Below are 23,354 nucleotides of genomic sequence, written 5' to 3'. Positions count from 1 at the left end.
TAGATAAGACTATGTCTGCTATTCCGCTTTCAAATAAACGTAAAAGGTCTTTTAAAACTACTCATATTTCTGAAGAACTTTGTATTGACCGACCGCATACTGATGTCCTCTGCTGATGAGGATTCCTTTGGTTCAGAGGATCCTGATTCAGATTCTGAAATTGACAAATCTTCCTATCTGTTTTAAATTCTGATGGAAGATAGTACTTCTTTTAAGGATCCTTTAGATTGAAAGATTTAATCTTATCTAAGGAAAGCTTATTTACATTCTGGTTATATTCTTAGACCTGCCATTTCTATGGCTGATGTGGCTGCTGCTTCAACTTTTTGGTTGGACAGTTTAGCTTGTCAGGTAGAAGATCATTATTTATCCAGCATTATTCTTCTGCTTCAACATGCTAATTATTTAATTTGTGATGCTATATTTGACATTATTAAGATCAATGTTAAATCTATGTCTTTAGCTATTTTAGCCAGAAGAGCTTCATGGCTTAAATCTTGGAATGCTGATATGATGTCTAAATCTAGATTATTATCTTTGTCTTTCCAGGGTAAGAATCTATTTGGTTCTCAGTTGGATTTTATTTACCTCAAGATAAAAAGTCTAAAGGTAAATTTAAGGCTCCTAATCGTTTTCGTTCTTTTTGTCAGAATAAGGAACAAAAGACAACTCCTTCCTCTAAGACCTCTGGTTCCAATTGGAGACCATCTTCAAATTGGAATAAAAACAAGCCTTATAAGAAACCAAATCCAGCCCCCAAGTCTGCATGAAGGTGCAACCCTCAATCTAGTTCAACTGGTGGGGGGCAGATTGAAATTATTTCAGGAAATTTGGTCAGGTTCCGTTCAGAATCAGTGGGTTCAGAAGATTGTGTCTCAGGGGTATCAAATAGGTTTCAGAATTAGACCTCCCGTGAGAAGATTCTTTCTCATGTTCCAACAAATCCTTTGAAGGCTCAGGCTTTTTTGAAGTGTATTTCAGATCTAGAACTATCAGGGATGATTGTTCCAGTTCCTCTAAAGGAACAGGGTTTGGGGTTTATTCAAATCTATTCATTGTCTCAAAGAAAGATAATTCTTTCAGACCAGTTCTGGATCTGAAAGTTTTAAATCAATTTGTAAGAGTCCCAACTTTCAAGATGGTGACTACTCTGCCTTTTGTTCAGCAAGGGTATTTTATGTCCACAATAGACTTACAGGATGCTTATCTTCATATTCCAATTCATCCAGAACATTATCGGTTTCTGAGATTCTCTTTTCTAGACAAGCATTACTAGTTTGTTGCTCTTCCAATTGGCCTAGCAACAGCTCCAAGAATCTTTTTTGAAGGTTCTCGGTGCCCTTCTATCTGTAATCAGAGAGCAGCATATTGCGGTGTTTCCTTATTTGGACGATATCTTGGTACTAGCTTAGTCTTTTCATTTAGCAGAATCTCACACAAAACAACTAGTGTCGTTTCTTCTAAGGCATGGTTGGAGGATCAATTTACAAAAGTTTCTTGATTCCTCAGACAAAGGTCACCTTTTTAGGTTTCCAGATAGATTCAGTGCCCATGACTTTGTCTTTAACAGAGAAGAGATGAACAAAATTGGTATTAGCCTGTCTAAACCTTCAGTCTCGATTGTTCCCTTCAGTGGCTATGTTCATGGAAGTTTTAGGTCTTATGTCTGCAGCATCGGGCGCGATCCCCTTTCTGTCTGGGGGTCTTTGACTGAACAAGGGGTTTGGAAACCTCAAGAGGCGAGGTTACCAATCAATATTCTAGAACTCCGTGCTATCTTCAGAGCTCTTCAGCCTTGGCCTCTGTTAAAGAGAGAACTTTTAGTTAGTTTTCAGACAGACAATATAACAACAGTGGCATATGTCAATCATCAGGAAGGGACTCACAGCTCTTTAGCAATGAAAGAAGTATCTTGGATACTTTCCTGGGTGGAGTCCAACTCGTCTAATTTCTGCAATTCATATTCCAGGAGTAGACAATTGGGAAGCAGATTATCTCAGTCATCAGACTTTGCATCCGGGGGAGTGGTCTCTCCATCCTGATGTGTTTTATCATATTGTACAAATGTGGGGTCTTCCAGAAATAGATTTTATGGCCTATCGTTTGAACTAGAAACGTCCCAGATATCTTTCCAGATTTAAGGATCCTCAGGCAGAGATCGTGGATGCTTTAGCAGTTCCTTGGTTTTACCAACCTGCTTACATTCTTCTTCCAAGGGTGATCTCCAAGATTATTATGGAACTTTCTCATGTGTTTCTGATAGCACCTGCATGGCCTCACAGGTTCTGGTATACGGATCTTGTCCGGTTGTCCAGTTACCAGCCTTGGCCACTTCCTTTAAGGCCAGACCTTCTGTCTCAAGGGCCGTTTTTCATAGAGGTTTCTTTGACTCAGTGATTAACACTATGTTACAGGCTCGTAAGTCTGTTTCAAGAAAGATTTATTATCGGGTTTGGAAAACATATATTTCATGGTGCTCCTCATAATTTTTCTTGGCATTCTTTTAGAATTCCTTGGATTTTACAGTTTCTTCAGGATGGATGGATAAGGGTTTGTCTGCAAATACTTTGAAAGGACAAATCTCTGCTCTTTCTGTTTTATTTCATAGAAATATTGCTAAACTTCCTGATATTCACTGTTTTTTATTCAGGCTTTGGTTTGCATCAAACCTGTTAAGTCAATTTCTCTGCCTTGGAGTCTTAGTTTGGTTTTAAAGATTTTGCAGGCTCCTCCTTTTGAGCCTATGCATTCTTTGGATATTAAACTACTTTTTTGGAAAGTGTTATTTCTTTTGGGTAACTCTTCTGCTAGAAGAGTTTCTGAGTTGTCGGCTCTCTTGTGAGTCTCCTTATCTGATATTCCATCAAGATAAGGCGGTTTTACGGATTTCGTTTAAATTTTTACCTAAGGTTGTGAATTCTAACAACATTAGTAGGGAAGTTGTTGTTTCTTCTTTGTGTCCTAATCCTAAGAATTCTCTTGAGAGATCTCTACATTTTTTGGATGTGGTAAGAGCTTTGAAATACTATGTTGAAGCTACCAAAGATTTCAGAAAGACTTCTAGTTTATTCTGGGGGGTTTTTTCTCTGGTTCCAGAAAAGGTCAGAAAGCCTCTGATATTTCTTTGGCATCTTGGTTAAAACTTTTGATTCACAAGGCTTATTTGAAGGTGGGGCAGTCTCCGCCTCAAAGAATTACAGCTCATTCTACGAAATCAGTTGCCACTTCTTGGGCTTTCAAGAATGGAGCTTCAGTGGATCAGATTTGCAAAGCAGCAACTTGGTCTTCTTTGCATACATTTACTAAATGTTACAGTTTCAATGTATTTGCTTCCTCAGAAGCAGTCTTTGGTAGAAAAGTTCTTCAGGCAGTGTTCTCTGTTTGGTTCCTTTGCCTATAATTTGAGTTTTTTTAAATTTTAGACAACCTAATTTTTTTCAGTTGAAATAGCTGTTTTTATTTTATCCCTCCCTCTCTGTGGATTTCCACAACTTGGGTATTATATCCCATATGTCACTAGCTCATGAACGCTTGCCACTTACATGAAAGAAAACAAAGAACTTACCTGATAAATTAATTTCTTTCATAGTGACCAAGAGTCCATGAGACCCACCCTATTTTTTAGTGGTTATGATTTTTTTTGTATAAAAGCACATTATTTTTCCAGTTCCTCTTTTTGTATGCCTTTTTTCTCCTTTTTTGCACCTCACTACTTGGCTATACGTTAAAACTGAGGTATGCGTGTCGTGGGAGGTGTATTTATAGGCATTTTGAGGTTTGGGAAACTTTGCCCCTCCTGGTGGAAATGTATATCATATACGTCACTAGCTCATGGACTCTTGCCACTATGAAAGAAATTAATTTATCCGGTAAGTTCATACATAAATTATGTTTTTTTTTTATTGTTTAAAAAGATAGATAACGCCTTTACTGCCAATTCCCCAGTTTTGCATAACCAGCATTGTTATATTAATATCTTTAAGCGCTAAATTTTCGAAGCCCCTGCAGTCCGCCTCTTATCTCAATGCATTTTATTAGCTTTTCACAGTCGCACAGTGCTTGTTCATGTATAACATATAGATAACATTGTGCTCACTACCATGGAGTTATGCAGGAACCAGCACTAATTGTCTAAGATGCAAGTTTGTAAAGAGCTCTGAGATAAGGGGGCAGTCTGCAGAGGCTTAGATTCAGGTAATCAGAAGTAATGCACTATTCTATTCATTGTAATAATAAGTCTATTTCACTATTTACATTACATTATTATCTACAGTTGTAAAAACAAAACCTACCAAAAACTCTTCGATTTAAATTAAATTATTTTTGTATGCAGCAGAGTTTGGTACATATTCAATATATCACAACGGCTTCTGTTTGTTACAGAACAAATCTTTTAAACCTGAATGCTTTGAAATATTTGTAGCAAACAAAAGTTATTCTTGAACATTTCTAGTATTTGTGGGCATCTACTTAATCTTCAAGTCAAGTTTGAAGAATCTGTTAAATGAGTTTTATTTCTTCATTTTCTTTAATTAAAAAAAAAACTCTATTGTATTCCAGAGATTGCAAATGTTCTATTAGTAGAAAATCTCAATAGGAAAATTAAAAAGGATGCAGCTCCTTACCCATTTGTTCATTTACCAAGTAGTTAAACCATTTTAACCGCAATTTCTGGAATACAATGTCCTTTTAAATGCTACATGGCCAGTAACATTTTACTATGTACATTTTGAAAATAATTATGAGATTAAGCAAAAGTGTAGTCTTATACGGCTGTGTCGCTTCTCTTTTACTGCTTATTAGTTCATAAGGAAAACACCCAAAGCATTTGGTTGAGAGGGACAGACCTCTGCAAAGCTGTTTATTTTTGTCAAACTCAATGAACTTAAATTAAAATATGAATTAATTACCAAGTGCACATTGCTAACTTCATTTTGGGGGACCACATAAGCAAACTAAGTTGTTGTTTTTTTTTCTTTTTTATTCTTTTATTAGTGAGCAGCCAGAAAATTTCATGTCTTTCTTAGAGGGGGAAAAATATTCTAGGGAAGAAGTCCCTCTGCAGGAGAAATGTACTGATATAAGATTGCCTACTCAGTTTATAGTTTACTATACATCATGTACCAAATTATTTCTTCACTTTCAAACTAAACTCTTTGACAATATTTGGATTTATTTATTTTGGGTGTATTTGTAATTAAGTCTAACCTATTTCACTGTCTAATTTTAAGGAAAATCCTTTAACTACTTGGGCTATAGATGTGATGCAGCTTCTTAGAGTTGAAAAAATTATTAAAAAAATATCAATTATATATGACGAAGGGACCTTTGTTTCCTGAAAGCTTGCAACTGTAATCACTATTAGTTAGCTAAAATCATCTTTTGCAAATGTCAGGGGGGAAAAATACACTGTATCAATTATTTTGTATTTTCTGGGATTAGTGATTGCTGAATTTCAGACAAACATGTACTTGGGGTCTAATCTATATATTGTCTGTAAACAAAAACTGCAGATGAATGACTATAAAGGATAAAATGGCAGATTGCTTTTATTAGCAAATTATGTTTCAACACTGGGGGATATATTATAGTGTTTTTGTTATAGTTGATGTTTGATATTTGTTACTGTAAGCAACAAAATTAGTAGTACAATAATTTACAATCTTACTATTTGTACGGTAGCTAAAAGTAATCAAGAGAAATGTTTCTGCTTTTTTCAGCCTGGATTACCACAGCAAAACTTTTCAATGTCTGTTACCATCCCTGTGTCGCATCCTAACACACTATCCTACAGCTCTCCAGGGAACACACTGGTCACCGCGTCTCTAGCATCCAGCACGTCATTAACAGACACAAATATGCTGTCTCCACCTCAGACCACGCATCATCGAAATGTTGCATCCCCAGGGGTGCCACAGAGACCACCTAGCACTGGAAATGCAGGTAGGGATTTCTCTGTTTTTGGAGCCTTTTATTATGAAGAGTCCTAGTTATTGGTTGCCAAACAGACTATGTTTCCCCCAAGTGCCCTCGGAGTAGAGGACACATGTAATCAAGTTTAATATTAAAAGCAGAGTTTTCTTCTTTTTTTTTATGTTTATTTTTTTACTTACAGGTGTAATGCTATGTACAACTGACCTCTCATTGCCAAATGGAGCTGGAGCAAGTCCAGTAGGTGAGTGTTCTCTCCTATCACTAGAATAGTCTTCGTTCAACTGGTTCACATAAAAGTGTATTGCAAATTCTATTCGCATCTTATTTTTTAATGAGAGCCAAGCTCAAATACACTCACATACTCTCTTTTTACTCACTCTCTTGTGCTCTCTCTCTTTCCCACACACACACTTTAACACACACTATCATTCACACCAGGGCCGCCACTAGAAATTTTGGGGCCCCTGACTTTACCATTGATCAGCCCTCCCCCCCCCCCCTTTTTGACATGTGCAATTTTTGACCAAGTGACTAAAACGTATATGCACTTTATTCTTAAGTGTAGTCAAAGTTGGAAATGTTGTAAAGGTAGTAACACACAGACACACTCATACACTGAAACACACACACACATGAGGATTCACATATAGACACTCTAGTAGACAAGCAAATAAACACTGACACAGACACTCAGCACTTGTTTACTTTGAGCTGACAAGTAATAAGGTAGACTACAGTTTTGTCAAAAAGGAGATTTACAAGACAAAATATGGAGTTCTGATTATCTTTTTTTCAAGGAAGATGAGAACTATATGATGACAACAGTGGCTGAAAGGAAGGGCCCTGAACTGCCTAAACAATAATTTAAAGGTTAAGTGGTGGATTGGTGACTTCCGGAAAGGTCTCATTAGTCTCAAAGTCTGTAGAAAGATGTGAATAATCAGTAGTAAGGTTAAAATGTCATAAAAAGGAACAGACAATGAACACACACACACACCCACCCACAGAAAACATACAGCCATACATACATACACACACCCTCACTAAGACATCCACAGAAAACACACAGACATACACACACACACACCCTCACAGACACCCACAGAAAATTCACAATGACATACACACACACCCTCACAGAGACACCCACAGAAAACACAGACATATGCACACACCCTCACAGAGAAACCCACAGAAAACACAGACATATGCATACACCCTCACAGAGACACCCACAGAAAACACAGACATATGCACACACACACCCTCACATAGACACCCACAGAAAATGCTCAGACATATGCACACACCCTCACAGAGACATCAACAGAAAACACAGACATACACACACCCTCACAGAGACATCTACAGAAAACACACAAAGGCATACACCCCCACCAATGTTCCCTCTAATTTTTTTTACATCTGTGCGAAGCTGCTACTGCTATTAGCAGAACACAACCTAATGACTGGGGCAACATGCACTCACGCACACACTCTCTCTCACACACAAACACACACACACACACACACACACACATATATATATATATATATATATATATATATATATATATATAGGATGCACCAATACCATTTTTTTAAGACCGAGTACAAGTACCGATACTTTTTTCGAGTACTCACCGATACCAATTACCGATACTTTACTCCTTCCTCATAGTTGTCTCTCTCTCTCCCTCCCCATAGCTGTCTCTCTCCCTCCCTCCCCATAGCTGTCTCTCTCCCTCCCTCCCTCCCTCCCTCCCGATAGCTATCTCTCTCCCTCCCTCCCCATAGCTCTCTCTCCCTCCCTCCCTCCCCATAGCTCTCTCTCCCTCCCTCCCCATAGCTCTCTCTCCCTCCCTCCCCATAGCTGTCTCGACCTCCCTCCCCATAGCTGTCTCGACCTCCCTCCCCATAGCTGTCTCGACCTCCCTCCCCATAGCTGTCTCGACCTCCCTCCCCATAGCTGTCTCGACCTCCCTCCCCATAGCTGTCTCGACCTCCCTCCCCATAGCTGTCTCTCCCTCCCTCCCCATAGATGTCTCTCCCTCCCTCCCTCCCCATAGATGTCTCTCCCTCCCTCCCCATAGCTGTCTCTCCCTCCCCATAGCTGTCTCTCTACCTCCCTCCCCATTGCTCTCTCCCTCCCCATAGCTGTCTCTCCCTCCCTCCCTCCCTCCCTCCCCATAGCTGTCTCTCCCTCCTTCCCCATAGATGTCTCTCCCTCCCCATAGCTGTCTCTCCCTCCCTCCCCATAGCTGTCTCTACCTACCTCTCCGTAGCTATCTCTTTACCTCCCTCGCCATAGCTGTCTCTACCTACCTCCCCATAGCTGTTTCTGTACCTCCCTCCCCATAGCTGTGTCTCTACCTTCCTCCTTATATTTCTCTCTCTCTCTCTCTCTCTCTCTCTCCCCTCCATAGCTCTCTCTCTCTCCCTCTCTCCCCATAGCTTTCGCTCTCTATTCAATTACAAGTTTTAATGTAAAACATTGGTAAAGGAAAATGCTAAATGTTGGAATTGAAAAGTTGAGCTGGTGGAAAAGTAGAAGCAAATCTGTAAGATTTAGGAAATAATGTTCATCATGTATTGAAAATAAAACAAGAATAACTGTTTTGTATTTGTTATAGTTTTTACTATTCTTGGATGTTTCAACTAAAGTTTTTTGCTAAATTTGCTTGGTCTGTTAATATATATATTGTATGTGCCTATATATATATGTCTGTGCCTTTTCTGTGAATTAATTAAACACAGACACACACATGTAATTATATATTAGTGTGTGTGTTTAAATAATTTGCAGAAAATGCACAGATACATCTAAATGTAGTGAAAGAAAAGTTTTCCAATGGAGCAGCAGTGCGGTTTTATTTATTGATCCCAAACCTGTGGGAACACAGGATGACTGTGCACTAATATAGCTGCTGCACATAGGATCTGATAACACTTTACAGACATGATTACCAACGCTCTCCCTGCTCCAATAGCAAGTTAGGATTAGGAACCCTCTAAGTTATCATCTTACCACGCAAGAGTCCGTAATAACCGGTCACAGACACTTTAGTCCTAGCCTCATTGCTCTTTATCACCATGCTGCAACTTCCTGGTTTTGGCAACTAGTGCTCCTAGACTAGACCCATCCCACTCATGTCATAGAGGCTGCCGGAACATACTCAAATTCCCAGTACCATAATAAAATGCTCATAATACATTAATAACATCACCAATAGGCCGGTGAATTTTATACAGAGTGGTAAGTCTCCAACTCCCTCACTGTCCTGCAATGCGCTGCCTCTTTTTATCTGTGTGCGGGACTAGCCAGATAGCTGCGTGCCCCTTACAGGGAACAATGCACAAAGAAATATGCACACAACCTCAGAGATATCTACAGAAAATGCACAAAGACATAAGCACACACGCCCTCACAGAGACATCCACAGAAAACACACAGACGGACGCATACACCCTCACATAGACACCCACAGAAAATGCACAAAGACATACACAGACACACTCACAGAGACATCCACAGAAAATAGACATACAGACACACACACACCCTCACAAAGACATACACACACTCTGACACACACTCTGACATTCACATGCACATTTGCATGCTCACACACTAGTAATTGTAGCAGATGTGTAAGAATTAAGATTTTTTTCCCTGTTATATTTAACATACAATAATCTTTTAAGAATTCTAGATTGCAATGTCTGTTTGGAAATTATCTTGCATTCTCTGCTAGCTAAAGTGAAATGCATTATCTTCAGGAATTTTGGGTTGATGCTGATAGGGTGTTTGATGCAAGCACAAATCAGAAATGTAATGTATATGTGTCATGAGGTGCTTCAAACCACTGCAGACATGGCAGTATTGGGATTTTTTTAATCAAAGAAAAGTGTATTACTAAGTAGATCTCTATTGAAATTTAAGTTATAAAATGTTTAAATTCCCAGTTCTACATCTAATATAGTTAAATCTAAACATGTAACTACCAGATACATTTAACATACACTTTTATGACCAAGTGTTGGAACACCCCTACTAATTATTGAGTTCAGGTGTTTCAGCCACACCCATTGCTATAACAGTTACCTACAATCTAGCACATAGCCATGGAATCTACATTTTCAGTGGGTTGCACTGAAGAGCTCTGTGACTTCAAACATGGCACTGTCATAGAATGCTACATTGCCACAAGTCAGTTTTGTGAAATTTCTAGCCTATTAGATCTGCCACAGCTTACTGTTAAGTGCTGTTATTGTGATATTGAAGCATTTAGAAACAATATAAAAAAAACAGCTAAGAAGTGGTAGGCACCACAAACTCAGAGAGCGTGGCTGCTGAGTGCTGAAGCTTGTAGAGTGTAAATATTGCCTATAATTAATTGCATTACCCACTGCAGAGTAACAAAATAGAAGCATCATCAACACAAGAATTGTGTATTGAGAGCTTCAGGAATTGGGACTCCATGGTTGAACAGTTAGGGGAAAGCTAGGTCCATGAAGAAATGGTTTGACGAGTTTGGTGTGGAAGAACTTAAGTGACCTGCACAGAGCCCTGACCTCAACCCCATTGAACACCTTTGGGATAAATTGGATTGTTGAGTTTGAGCCAGTCCTCCTTGTCCAACATCAGTATTTGACCTCACAAATGCTCTTTTGGATTAACGGGCAAAAATTCCCACAGACACACTCCAAAATCTTGTGGGGCCAACTTCATATTAATGGCCATGGTTTTGGGCATTAATATGGGCCATATATTTTGTATCTGTCCAACAACCATTTATTTAACACCTTCGTTACTGTTCATTTCAAAGAAAAATTTGCCCAAAGTACCAGAGAATGTTAAGCATTTTTGCTATCTCTCTGTTTAAACAGGAATAGAGCTTTTGATTTTTTGATTTACCTATGAAAAATATTTTTAAAGTATACAATACAATATATTGATCTAGGCCCATTTTGGTATATTTGATGTCACTATTTGGCCGCCAGATTCGATCATATATAAAAAAAAAAAATTTACTTTTTCAGAAACTTTGGGGTTCTCACTGAAATTATTTACACACAACTACTGCTGTCATATCACAGATGGTTATAAAAGCTTCTCTTGGATCAGAAATAGCAGACATGCATGCCACTAATTGCAGCTGCACACCTTACTTGAAATTACTCACAGTGAAGGGGTTAATCAATTAGCTTGTAAAGTTAATTTCTTTCATAAAGGTTGTAAGAGTCCATGATCCATTACTCTTTTAGGTTAAACCTTCTGGGTAGTTTATATCACAATTGTTTTTGTAGAGACATCAGTTATGTCTATTTTTTTTTAATTACCTTTGTGTTTCCTGGCTGCATGTGTGCTTGCGGGTACGGGCATCGGTGCATGCATGGGTGCGTGTGTGTGGGTGCACATGCAAGCTTGTTTTGCCACTTTTTTGTTTCTTTTACATTTCCATTTGTTTGGGCGCTTCCAGCTATAGCTGTGATCCCAGAGGGGTATTGCATACTCATTCCCTAATAGCTCATTTGTGATTTGGGGTCATTTCTCTGTGTTTTTCAGAATGGAATCTTCTGATCCTGTCCCTAATCCTCATTTGGAAGCTGAAATTGCTGAACACTATTCTACCTTTATTAATTGTGTTTATTGTAAACAGGCTGAGGCTCCCCTCCTTCATACTTATGTGATACCTGTCTTAATGTTTTGATCCATTCAGACCAATCTAATGCTGCACTTCCTTCCAAAGGTATTATTGCTCCTTTTGTTTGTTCATTATAGGAAGGTCCAGTTCAATTTCCTCCTAGCATTAAAGAGTTTATTAAAGCTACAGTGTCTGAAATGTTTGCAGTCAATTCGCCATCAAGTAAGCGTAAAAACTCAGTCAAGATATGCCTTCTATAGCAGTAATATTCCTGTGTCTCGTGAGGCTAATGAAGCTTCTGAGGGTGTTTTTTTTTTTTGATGATCAGGGGCCTGTATCTGATCCTGAGCCTACTTCTTCCTCCTTTATATCTAAGATTGATCACATTCGTACTTTATTAAAGGAGGTTTTGGTTACGTTAGAAATCAGAGACGTTTCTGGAGAGGGGTCTACCAGTTGTTTAGATTCTTATTAAAGACCTGCTAAGAACTCTTCTGAGGTTTTTCCAGTGGCTGATATTATTTCTAAAGAATTGTGTAAACCTTGTAGTTCATTGAATCCTTCTGCAAGGTTTAAAGAAATGTATCCCTTTCTCTTACATTGTGTATCCAGTCCACGGATTCATCCTTACTTGTGGGATATTCTCAATCCCTACAGGAAGTGTCAAAGAGAGCACACAGCAGAGCTGTCCATATAGCTCCCCTCAGGCTCCGCCCCCCAGTCATTCTCTTTGCCGCTCTAACAAGTAGCATCTCCACGGGAGGGTAAAGAGTATGTGGTGTTAGATTTGTAGTTTTTATTTCTTCAATCAAGAGTTTGTTATTTTAAAATAGTGCCGGTTTGTACTATTTACTCTGAGGCAGAAAGTGATGAAGATTTCTGCTGAGAGGAAAAAGATTTTAGCATGTTGTAACTAAAATCCATTGCTGTTCCCACACAGGACTGTTGAGTACCGGAGAACTTCAGTTGGGGGGAACAGTTTGCAGGCTTAACTGCTTAAGGTATGCTCAATCACTTTTTTTCTAACAAGACTTGGTAATGCTAGAAGACTGACAGAAATCCCCATGTGGGAAGGTAAGTCATATTCTGAGACTCAGTATAGAAGGATGGCTTAGTTAAAGGGCTTAAATACTGGTGGACACTGTTATGGGCTAAGTCAATTATTTTATTACTATAATCTCATATTTGCATTTGTGTTTAAAGTGTGCTAAGGTATCTAAACATTTTAAAGACCATGCAGTGACACTTAAAAATGTAGCCCAAGATGATTCTTTAATGGAAGGTAACGAGGATAGTCCTCCTTCCTCTCCCCATGTGTCGACACCAGTTACGCCCGCGCAAGCGATGCCTAGTACCTCTAGCGCATTGGCCCCTATTACCTTACAACAATTAGCAGCAGTCATGGATAATTCCCTTGCAGCATTTTTGTCCAAACTGCCAGTTTTTCCAAAGAAGCGTGATAGCTCAGTTTTAAGAACAGAGGATGAGCAATCAGAAGCTTTGGATGATTTATCTGTAGTACCCTCACAACACTCTGAAGTGGCAGTGAGGGACGGGCTGTCCGAGGGAGAAATTTTTGACACAGGAAAAGTTTCTCAGCGGGCAGAGTCAGATTCCTTAGCGTTTAAATTTAAGTTGGAACACCTCCACGTCCTGCTTAAGGAGGTTTTAGCTACGCTGGATGATTGTGACCCCATGGTGGTCCCAGAAAAATTGTGTAAAATGGACAGGTTTTTAGAGGTCCCTGTATACACTGATGCGTTTCCGATCCCGAAGAGGGTGGCGGATATTGTGACTAGGGAGTGGGAGAGACCAGGTGTACCTTTTGTTCCCCCCTATCTTTAAGAAAATGTTCCCCATAAATGACCCCAGGCGGGACGCATGGCAGACGGTCCCTAAGGTAGAGGGAGCAGTTTCAACACTTGCTAAGCGTACAACTATACCAATAGAAGACAGTTGTGCTTTCAAAGACCCTATGGATAAAAAATTGGAAGGTTTGCTGAAGAAAATGTTTGTTCAGCAATGTTTCCTTCTTCAACCTATTTCCTGCATTATTCCTGTAACTACTGCAGCGGCTTTTTGGTTTGAGGCGCTGAAGGAGTCGCTCCAGAGGGAGACTTCATATGACGAAGTCATGGATAGAATTCATGCTCTAAAGCTGGCCAATTCTTTTATCACTGATGCCGCTTTCCAATTAGCTAAGTTAGCGGCAAAAAATTCAGGTTTTGCCATTATGGCGCGAAGAGCGCTTTGGCTCAAATCATGGTCGGCTGATGTGTCGTCCAAAACAAAGTTACTAAACATTCATTTCAAGGGGAAGACCCTTTTTGGTCCAGAGTTGAAAGAAATTATTGCGGATATCACTGGGGGGAAGGGCCATGCCCTCCCGCAGGATAGACCGTTTAAGGCCAAAACAAGGCTAATTTTCGCTCCTTTCGCAACTTCAGGAGCGGACCTGCTTCAACCTCTGCTGCCGCAAAGCAGGAGGGTAACGCTTCACAGCCCAAAGCAACCTGGAAACCCTTGCAGGGCTGGAACAAGGGTAAACAGGCCAAGAAGCCTGCGCCTGCTACCAAGACAGCATGAAGGGGTAACCCCGATCCGGGACCGGATCTTGTAGGGGGCAGACTTTCTCTCTTTGCTCAGGCTTGGGCAAGAGATGTTCCAGATCCCTGGGCGTTAGAAATTGTTGCTCAGGGGTATCTTCTAGAATTCAAGGACTCTCCCCCAAGGGGAAGGTTCCACATTTCTTCTGCTCGAAGAGTTTCTGAATTGTCTGCTTTGCAGTGTAATTCACCCTATCTGGTGTTCCATGCAGATAAGGTTGTTTTGCGTACCAAACCTGGTTTCCTTCCAAAAGTGGTTTCTAATAAGAATATTAACCAGGAAATCATTGTTCCTTCTCTGTGTCCTAATCCAGATTCTTAGAAGGAACGACTGTTACACAATCTTGATGTGGTTTGTGCTTTAAAATTCTATTTAAAGGCAACTAAAGATTTCAGACAAACATCATCCTTGTTTGTTGTCTATTCTGGTAAGAGGAGAGGTCAGAAAGCGACTGCTACCTCTTTCCTTCTGGCTGAAAAGCATCATCCGATTGGCTTATGAGACTGCTGGACAGCAGCCTCCTGAACGAGTTACATCTCATTCCACATGGGCTTTCAAGAATGAGGCTTCTGTGGAACAGATTTGTAAGGCAGCGACTTAATCTTCACTGCATACATTTGACAAATTTTATAAATTCGATACTTTTGCTTCTTCGGAGGCTATTTTTGGGAGAAAGGTATTGCAAGCAGTGGTGCCTTCCGTTTAGGTTACCTGACTTGTTCCCTCCCTTCATCCGTGTCCTAAAGCTTTGGTATTGGTATCCCACAAGTAAGGATGAATCCGTGGACTGGATACACCATGTAAGAGAAAACAGAATTTATGCTTACCTGATAAATTACTTTCTCTTACGGTGTATCCAATCCACGGCCCGCTCTGGCAATTAAGTCAGGTTCAAATTTATTTTGTAAAACTACAGTCACCACTGCACCCTATAGTTTCTTCTTTTTCTCCTAACCGTCGGTCGAATGACTGGGGGGGCGGAGCCTGAGGGGAGCTATATGGACAGCTCTGCTGTGTGCTCTCTTTGCCACTTCCTGTAGGGATTGAGAATATCCCACAAGTAAGGATGAATCCGTGGACTGGATACACCGTAAGAGAAAGTAATTTATCAGGTAAGCATACATTTTGTTTTCCAGCTTCTAATATTGAGCGTTGTGAATTGGTCCCTAAGGTAGATGGGGCTATATCTACTTTGGCTAAATGTACTTCTATCCCTCTGGAGGATAGCACTTCTTTTAAAGAGCCTTGAATCCTTTCATAAAAGGGCCTATTTGCAGGCAGGTTATCTTTTCAGACCGGCTATTGCTATTGAGGTTTTTTCTGCTGCTTCCATTTGGATGGATAGTCTTTCTGATCAGATTTCTGAGGATTCTGACCGTGAAGATTTTCTTTACCGTTTGGGTTTGCTTAAAGGGACTTGCCCATAAATAAAAGTAAGACAGATTTAAACAGTCCAGAGTATATTCAGCTTCTTCAAAATAGAAACCCAGAGAGAGAAGGTTAGATTAAAACATCCATTTATTGCGGGTTCAAAGGTAAAAGCACATAAAGGCATGGCAAACAGAGACTGGCAGCTGACACATTTCCTGCCCTAACGGCATTGTGCATTGGAGATATGACCATCACATGACCTATTCGTTCCTTCTGATTGGTGCAGATCCGCTCTTCTTGTTTTGGCTGTTTTGAATTGGAATATGTCACAAACTTGATAATAAGAAGCTTTTGAAATCACTCTGGCAGCCCACAGTATCCTGATAAAGCCCTATAAATGGGCATAACGTATTGAAGGACTGTGGGGTGCCAGTGTGATTTCAAAAGCTTCTTATTGTCAAGTTTGAGTCCCTGATGAGTGCCATTTATAAAGAAGAAAGAAGACTCTTCACAGCAGCTGAATGATACTGTGCACATAACAGGGTATTCCTGTGTGCCTGTATTTCCCTAATGGGTCTTCAGCCATAACTACCCTCAGACTTCACCTGGATTCGTCCCTAGCCTGAGGAACTCCGGTATTTCCTACTGCAATCCTCTGTGGTACTCGATGCCTGGTAAGCCAGTGGAGGGGTGCTGTGTAAGGTAAGTGACTTTACACAGCACAGACACAGCCCAGAGGCTATTCGTAAGTACTCTGACACAGGTACAGCATAGCCAGGGGACTTCACTTGCTCCCCTCATGACACAGATTTTTTTCTCCATATTATATCCCTAACTATTCTACTAGGATTGGGAACATTATTATGGAAGCTACTGACCCTTTAGTTTTTTTTTTATTTGAGCACTTGGGTATTGCCCTTTAAGAGAACTGGCAATAGCGTATTGCATGATGCGGTTCAGTAGTGCAGGCTCCGGTTAGGCTGGGGAAAACATTTTGACAGGGTTTAAAGGATTATTATGCTTGGTCACTATATTTTATTCCCAAACAACCAGAAGTGTTTTTTTTTTTCTTTTCATTATACAAAGACACCAGCTTTACTCCTAGCTGTAGCTCTGCCCACTTAGTGTTTCCCAGCCTTTCTCTCTAAATCCAAAGCCTCTCTGACTAGATTTCAGCTACAACATTTCTAATATGATTTTTAGTGCCTGCCAAACCTATGAAAGGGATGAGTAAACATATCGGAGCTACTAGGGGGTAGTTAGGGCATCTTCTTATATCTGGGGGCTATAAAGCTGATTACTTTGGAGATTGTATAAGTGTCTGAAGTAGTATTGCTAAAACGTAGAGGCTCTCTACCGGTTTTTTTCTGTTCTGTTTATTATATTGTATACTGTTATATAAGTGCAAACATGGAACAAAATATTTCTGTCCCTACTGTTATTTCCATAGAGGAGTCAGTTACCGATGTCCTTCTATATACATATAAATGTTTATTTTGCAAAGATGTTCCAGTATGACAGATCAATCAAATCTGTAAGAATTTTCTGCTTCAAAATTTGCATACATATCAGCCGCAACAGTCTAGTGTTCAGAGGGAATTCTCCCTGTACTTGACAATCATGGGGAAAACTACTGTTTTTACTCCTGAAGCTAAAAATAAAATATACCTAATAGTGACTGTTTGTTAATGGCTGTTCACAAATGAAGTAAGCATCAGACAGTTTATTTATGCCACTCTGCAGTTTTATACTGTTGCATCTTCCAGATTCTGTACACTAATCTGGTAAACAAATAATGTGGATGCAAGACATTAGATGTCCTATGCTATTAGTGCACACAATCTATAGTATATACCCCTCTAGGTATATACCTTTTATTCATGCTACTCTGCATGTTTATTTCCTATTGCAGTTTGCAGGATTTATCTGTATTTTTATACAACAGTGGAGACCCTTTAGAGATAAAATCTATTGGTATCTCTTTTATACCTATGTTATTTGTAATTTATGTGCACAAAGGTTCTTTTAAGCAGATTCTGGACATTGGTCATGAATATTTTCACTATTTGTATAGATCCTTTAGAGATAAGATCCATTGGTATCTCTTTTATTCCATTGTATCAGTGATTTATGTATGCACATACATTTATCATGCAGATACTGGGCATTAATTATGAATATTTTCATTTACTATGCACTTTTGTATTTTTATTTTGTGAGTATACACAATCTCTGCTTTCTCTGGACATGGATTTACAAGTATCTAATGATTACCTGTTGTTCTATGTGTGCTACTCCTTAGTCAGGAACACCACATAACAGTCTAACTATGTAAAAATACTTAAGTAGGTACATGTATACTGCATCTGATGCGTATGTAATGTACAGATTTTTAAACTTTGTATAAATTTATGTATGTTTTTTTTTTCATAATTATTTTTATTGATTTTAACAAATAGTTTCACAACAATAATGCAGCACATAATGTTGTTAAGTTGCATATGATTACATAGTTTTTTTCCAATGAAAACAAACATGATTATCAGCATCATGTACCATTTTCAAACAAAAAAGAAAGGAATCCAAGTGTTTAACAATGAAAGAGTAAGCATTGCTGAAATGATAATGTGGTAAACCCCTTTCCTAGTTGCCTAGACTAATTCAACTTCTAGGGTGTGTAATATCAATTTGTGTCCTCAGGTTTGTAACACAGAAGGATCTATACCTGCCAGCTGGATATAGGTCAGAGGGGAGAGGAGAGAGGGTGTCTGGGGCAAAGGGGAACAGGGGAGGATGGGAGAGAAGACGAGAGAGAAGCGCCACACAAGTAAAAGGGGAGAAGGAGAGAAAAAAAAAATATTCTGTTTCTTTAATTTTAAAGATTAGGGTCGCTTATTTGTTTAGCCAAGTGTCCCAAACCAGCCAATATTTTTCCATTTGGTCAATGGAGTTGTAGAAGTATTTTTCCATCGTAGCCATGTAGTTAACCATTGCATTATCTCAGCCAGACAGAGATTGTGTTTTTCTTCTTAATGGGAAAGAGTCCACAGCCTGGGAAATAAGAACCTGGCCACCAGAAGGAGGCAAAGACCCACCAGCCAAAGGCTTAAATACTTCTCCCACCTCCCCTATCCCCCAGTCATTCTTTGCCTTTCGTCCCAGGAGGTTGGCAGAGAAGTGTCAGAAGTTTTTTATTATACTTTAATTAAATTTATTTAATTTATTTTTATATTTTGTCTAGAATGGAGGGTGCTACCCTTCAACACGAGACGGGAGTTTTAAGTAGTCCGGTCGGTCTCTCATGTGAGGGCCTGGGCGAAAGTGAGTCTGAAGATGCAGTGGGAGCTTCCCCTGCAACACCATCCCGACTCGTATTCACAGATCCTTTTCAGCACTTGGTGTTGCCGAACTTCGTTTCGCTACTTGCTGTCCGCTCTCAAATCCATGGCAGAGGTGCTGCTACTAATTCATCACACTTGAAGGGCTGTGTTCCTGTTCCACGGCGTGGATTCCGGTAAGATCGTTTAATTTATTATGTTGCTGTAATGTAATTTGTTATGACAGTTCAGTATGGGCCTCATTGAGGCTCCTTCAGCTTCGATCTGGGAATCAAGGGATTATCTTCCTTATCAGGGGGATTAGTGAACTGGATGGGGTTGCTTATCATATTTCTTATGTGATCATCCTGCTTGTGTGCGGGAATTTGGGCTCTGAGGCTGAGACATGTATCGTTTTGCTAGGCTTGACCTTGAGCTACGATTTTGCTTTTTCTCAAACTTGCTAGTTTGTTCTGAGGCCTAGTTTTGCCGCCTTGTGAGTGGCGCGCTTTTTGGATTTGGCGGGGCATCTGGTAACCGTGCGTGTTTACTCTTGGGTGGGTCTTCTCTCCCTTCCGCATTCCTGACCGAGTTGCGACGGAGGAAAGAGTCTGCTACTTAAGGCTTGGTCATAGGAGGTGGTGAGTGCCCCAGTCATCGTGGGTGTCAGGTGCCAGTTTATTTTCCGAATTGTGTTGTTATATTTAAAGCCTTAGCATGGAGGATTCTAATGCAGAAACTATTTTCATATCTTATTCAGAATCGTCTTTGGATGAGGACTGTAATTTGGTCCTGTTATCGCAAGTCTGCCAATCTTGTCTCTCGTGCCTGCATGGTGTGCTGGGTCCCTTGGGCTCGGGGGACCCTGGACCTTCTGAGCCATCGGCTCCTGGGGGCTCTGTTCCTAGGAGGTGCCTTCCCAACCACATACTCCTTTTACCTTTGCGGGTGACCCTGATGTTAATGTCTCCTCCACGCAGGGTGGATTTTTTACCCCGGAGATGGCAGGAAATTTTCGTTTTAACATTTTAATGGCGTTGATCCTCCTGCAGGATCCTGAGGTTTCATTGCAGTTATGTGCTTGTCTGCATATCCCGGGTGTTCAGATCGTGAATGGCATCATTGTGTTTCCCCCAGAGGTGATTGTGCCCCATGTTGTTCTTTTCGCTACAGGATTGTGCGGCTGCGCGTCCTATTGCGACGTCTGTTTGATTTATTGGGGGATCCTTTACTGTATCATCAGGGATCTTCTCAGGGTTCTGTGCAGTAGACTAATGGGGTACGTTTTTCACCGGTCAGTCTAATGCGAGCTTTCCGATTTGTTTTTCTGAAGGTTAAGGTCTCTGTCAGGTACTACAGAGACATGGTTCCTTCTCGGCGGATGCCTGCGGGTGCCCTTGTTTGTTCTTTTATCCGGTCTGGATTATTTACTTCTGTTTTTTTCTTCCCTATGGGAATTCTGGGAATGCTCAACTTACTTTCTTTTATAGAAATTGTTCCCAGTTTTTTTTCCGGAGTTATTTGTGTTCTTGTTAGTGACGCACATTTTGCCTGGCTGGTCCGGTGGGACTTGCCGGTTCAGTTGTTTGTTTTTTCATAAAAAAAAAAACTACACTATTACTTCATTTAGACCTGAGGGTCTGGATGTCAGAAGCGCTTGGGCTGGTCCATGTCAGTTCTGCTTCAGACATAGGGCCGGTGGTGTATCACTGTGTTCCTTTGCAGTCCCGGTGGAGGGCTGAGGTCCTTGCTACTTTGTAGCGGTACTGACATTCAAGATGCTTTTTTACTCGTGGTCATGGTCTAGTTTGTTCGATACTTGGACTCTTAGGGGTCTGGCACAAGCTTGAAGGATATGTGGCGTAGTGTTTCGCTCCGTCGTTCCTGCAGTAGAAGGTTGTAGGATTGATCGCAGGCGTAAAGCGCCTGTCTTCTGATCTGAAGTATCCTGGTGTCCGCTATTCCTCCACGGCGGTAGTCACTTCTCAAGGGCCCTTCAGAGGTGGTTGGTTTCACTTCTTCGCCTCTGGGAGCTTTTATGCTTGGATTATGTGGTTCTCCTTTTTGTCAAGTGCTGCCACTGGGGTTCGTAGGTCATTAAAGTGCCAGTAAACCTAGAAAATAATGTTATATAATTCTGCACATAGTGCAGAATTATATAACATTATTTTAGTGCTAGCTTTATGTAACCTAATGTTGCTGGGCATTTTTTATTAAAAAAGAGGGTTTTTCAGACCCACCTTCTGTGCTCTACTGAGCGGGTCTGGTTTTCCCTCAGAGCGCATCTGGCCAGCTGTCTAGTCACAGCCCAGCCGACCGCGCCATTACTCTCAATGTAGCTTGCTCCTGCTCTGTCTGACAGCGGGAGCGAGCTACATTGAGAGTAATGGCGCGGTCGGGCCGGGCTGTGACTAGACAGCTGGCCAGATGCACTCTGAGGGAAAACCAGACCCGTTCAGTAGAGCACAGAGGGCGGGTCTGAAAAACCCTATTTTTTTTATAAAAAATGCCCAGCAATATTAGGTTACATAAAGCTAGCACTAAAATAATGTTATATAATTCTGTACTATGTGCAGAATTATAGAACATTATTTTCTAGGTTTACTGGCCCTTTAAGTAGGGTTTAGGACCAGGTTGACCTCCGTCCTAGGATTCTAGGGTCCGTAGGATTTAGTGCTGCGGTTTTCATAGCATTGTCTCCTCTGCGGAGATTGTCGGTGGATCAAACTCAGGGAGTTTTACGTTGGGTCCTCCCTATTAGACTCCGTGGGTGTGGATCTAGGGCTCCGGCGGTCTGGTTCCTCCTATCTCGTTGTCCCTGGGTTCTTCCTTGGAACTTGGTATTGAGATTAGGATGCGTTCCTTTGTCTCTCCTTTATGGGGAATTTGGAAGTCTCCGGTAAACTACCCGGTTGTGAAGACTGAGCTTGGGGTTTTTCTCCATGGGGCCCTGCTTTTCGCCTTATGTCCTGGTTTCGTTTTCGACCTGGGGGGTCAGTGACAGCGTGTTGGGATTTTTTCCCCGCTTCTGTGTTTAGCCATTTGATGGACTAGCTTAGGGGGCTCGAGAGATTGTCTCTCAGAGGTTTCACGCAGTTAGTTGTTCTCCTACGGCTTTTGACAGACCTCTTTGGTGGGGGGCCACCCCTTTGGATGCTCGGTGTCTGGGTAGCCATCCTCAGATGATTACAGTGGTTTGGGGACAAGTATTTTTTATCTCGCGTTTCCACCGGGGCCTTTTTTTTTTTTTGTCTCTGTAGGTTACGGTGGTCCGTGGTTTTTCAGAGACGGGCTGGCCGTTGGGATTCTTATCACACAATTCTAGGTGGCTTATCTCAGGGTTCTAGTCGTATTTTGTTCTTAAATGACTGTTTATTCCTGCCAGTTTTCTTGAGTGGAGGTGTGTGCTGGTTTGCTGGTCGTTGTGGCCTGTTGGCTTATCTAGCTACTGGTCAATGAATGGGTTGTGTTTGCATCACTGCACTAATCCTAACTTTATTGGCCGTGTGCACAGAGTTGCTTTGGTGTTCGGCTCTGTGGCCTGTAGTGGTTGGGCTGTCTTGGTTGTACAAGAGCAAGGTGGGGTATTTCCATTTCAGGGAGGGCGCCGCTGTTGCTTGCACCACTAGCTTCTCCTTTCTGTCCGGCATCTGTTTCATTGACCATTTGATACTTGCTGGTACGGCACCCCCGGTCTCTTGTGGTCTGGGGTGCAGGACTAGGTTTTGTTTTCTCCGGTTAGCTGGTAGGGGTTATTCCCTTGGTGACCGGGTTTTCATAGGAGTGCCCTTGGTCCCGGCTGTTTAGCCGTTTAGACGCTATCTGGTCCTTGAGATCTGTTTGTTCCCTTTGGTTTTTCTCTTGTATTCTGCTGTCATTGGGACCTGGGTCAGTGTACGTCTGCCCACTGGAGTGGGTTGTCTTTTTGACAACTTGGGGGTTTTTACTCCTTACAATTGGCTTGTGTTCCCTTCGGAAATGGGTCGTCTGTCCCTTAGTTGGTTGAGGGGCTGCGGCTGGGCTGTTGCTTTGAAAGAAGGTGTCCTTGGGGTTCGTGATCTCGGTTGCGTCTATTTGTGGTGACCTGTTGGTAGATTTGCGTCAATGGAGTCGCCTTTTGGTTTTTCAAAGAGTTCTTGTTCCCGGTTTTCGGGCGAAACAGGGTCTTTTGTTTTGGGAATGTGTTTTTTGGGTGGTGCCTTCATGTGGTCCGTCTCTTACCCTCCCGTTTTGGCATTCTGTGTCCTCTTTGGCTTGGGTATAAATTTCCCATAAGTAATGAATGTGGCTGTGGACTCTTTCCCATTAGGAAGAAAAACATAAATTATGCTTACCTGATAATTTTCTTTTATTCCGTGGGATATAGTCCACCGCCCCCCACACGTTTTTGAGGCGTTGTTGTTTTTTATCTTCTGGCACCCTTTCACCTTGATGCTTCTTCCACTGTTCCTTGTCCTTGGCTGAATGACTGGGGGAT

General features: G+C 41.1%; 1 protein-coding gene across 9 annotated transcripts in view; it reads left to right on the top strand.

Annotated features, from left to right (window-relative positions):
• MEF2A (myocyte enhancer factor 2A) overlaps nt 1-23,354 on the top strand; it is a 530,557-nt gene that overhangs the window by 439,357 nt on the left and 67,846 nt on the right. For all 9 annotated transcript variants that reach the window (XM_053717613.1, XM_053717606.1, XM_053717612.1 and 6 more), the window contains 2 exons: nt 5,721-5,943; nt 6,116-6,175. In XM_053717613.1, coding sequence (XP_053573588.1) covers nt 5,721-5,943; nt 6,116-6,175 — 283 coding nt within the window. The remainder of the gene's footprint in view (nt 1-5,720; nt 5,944-6,115; nt 6,176-23,354) is intronic.

This window comes from Bombina bombina, chromosome 6 (assembly GCF_027579735.1).
Source record: "Bombina bombina isolate aBomBom1 chromosome 6, aBomBom1.pri, whole genome shotgun sequence".
Classification (NCBI taxonomy): domain Eukaryota; kingdom Metazoa; phylum Chordata; class Amphibia; order Anura; family Bombinatoridae; genus Bombina; species Bombina bombina.
The sequence above is the reverse complement of the archived record's forward strand: the minus strand, read 5'-3'. Positions and strand labels throughout refer to the sequence as shown.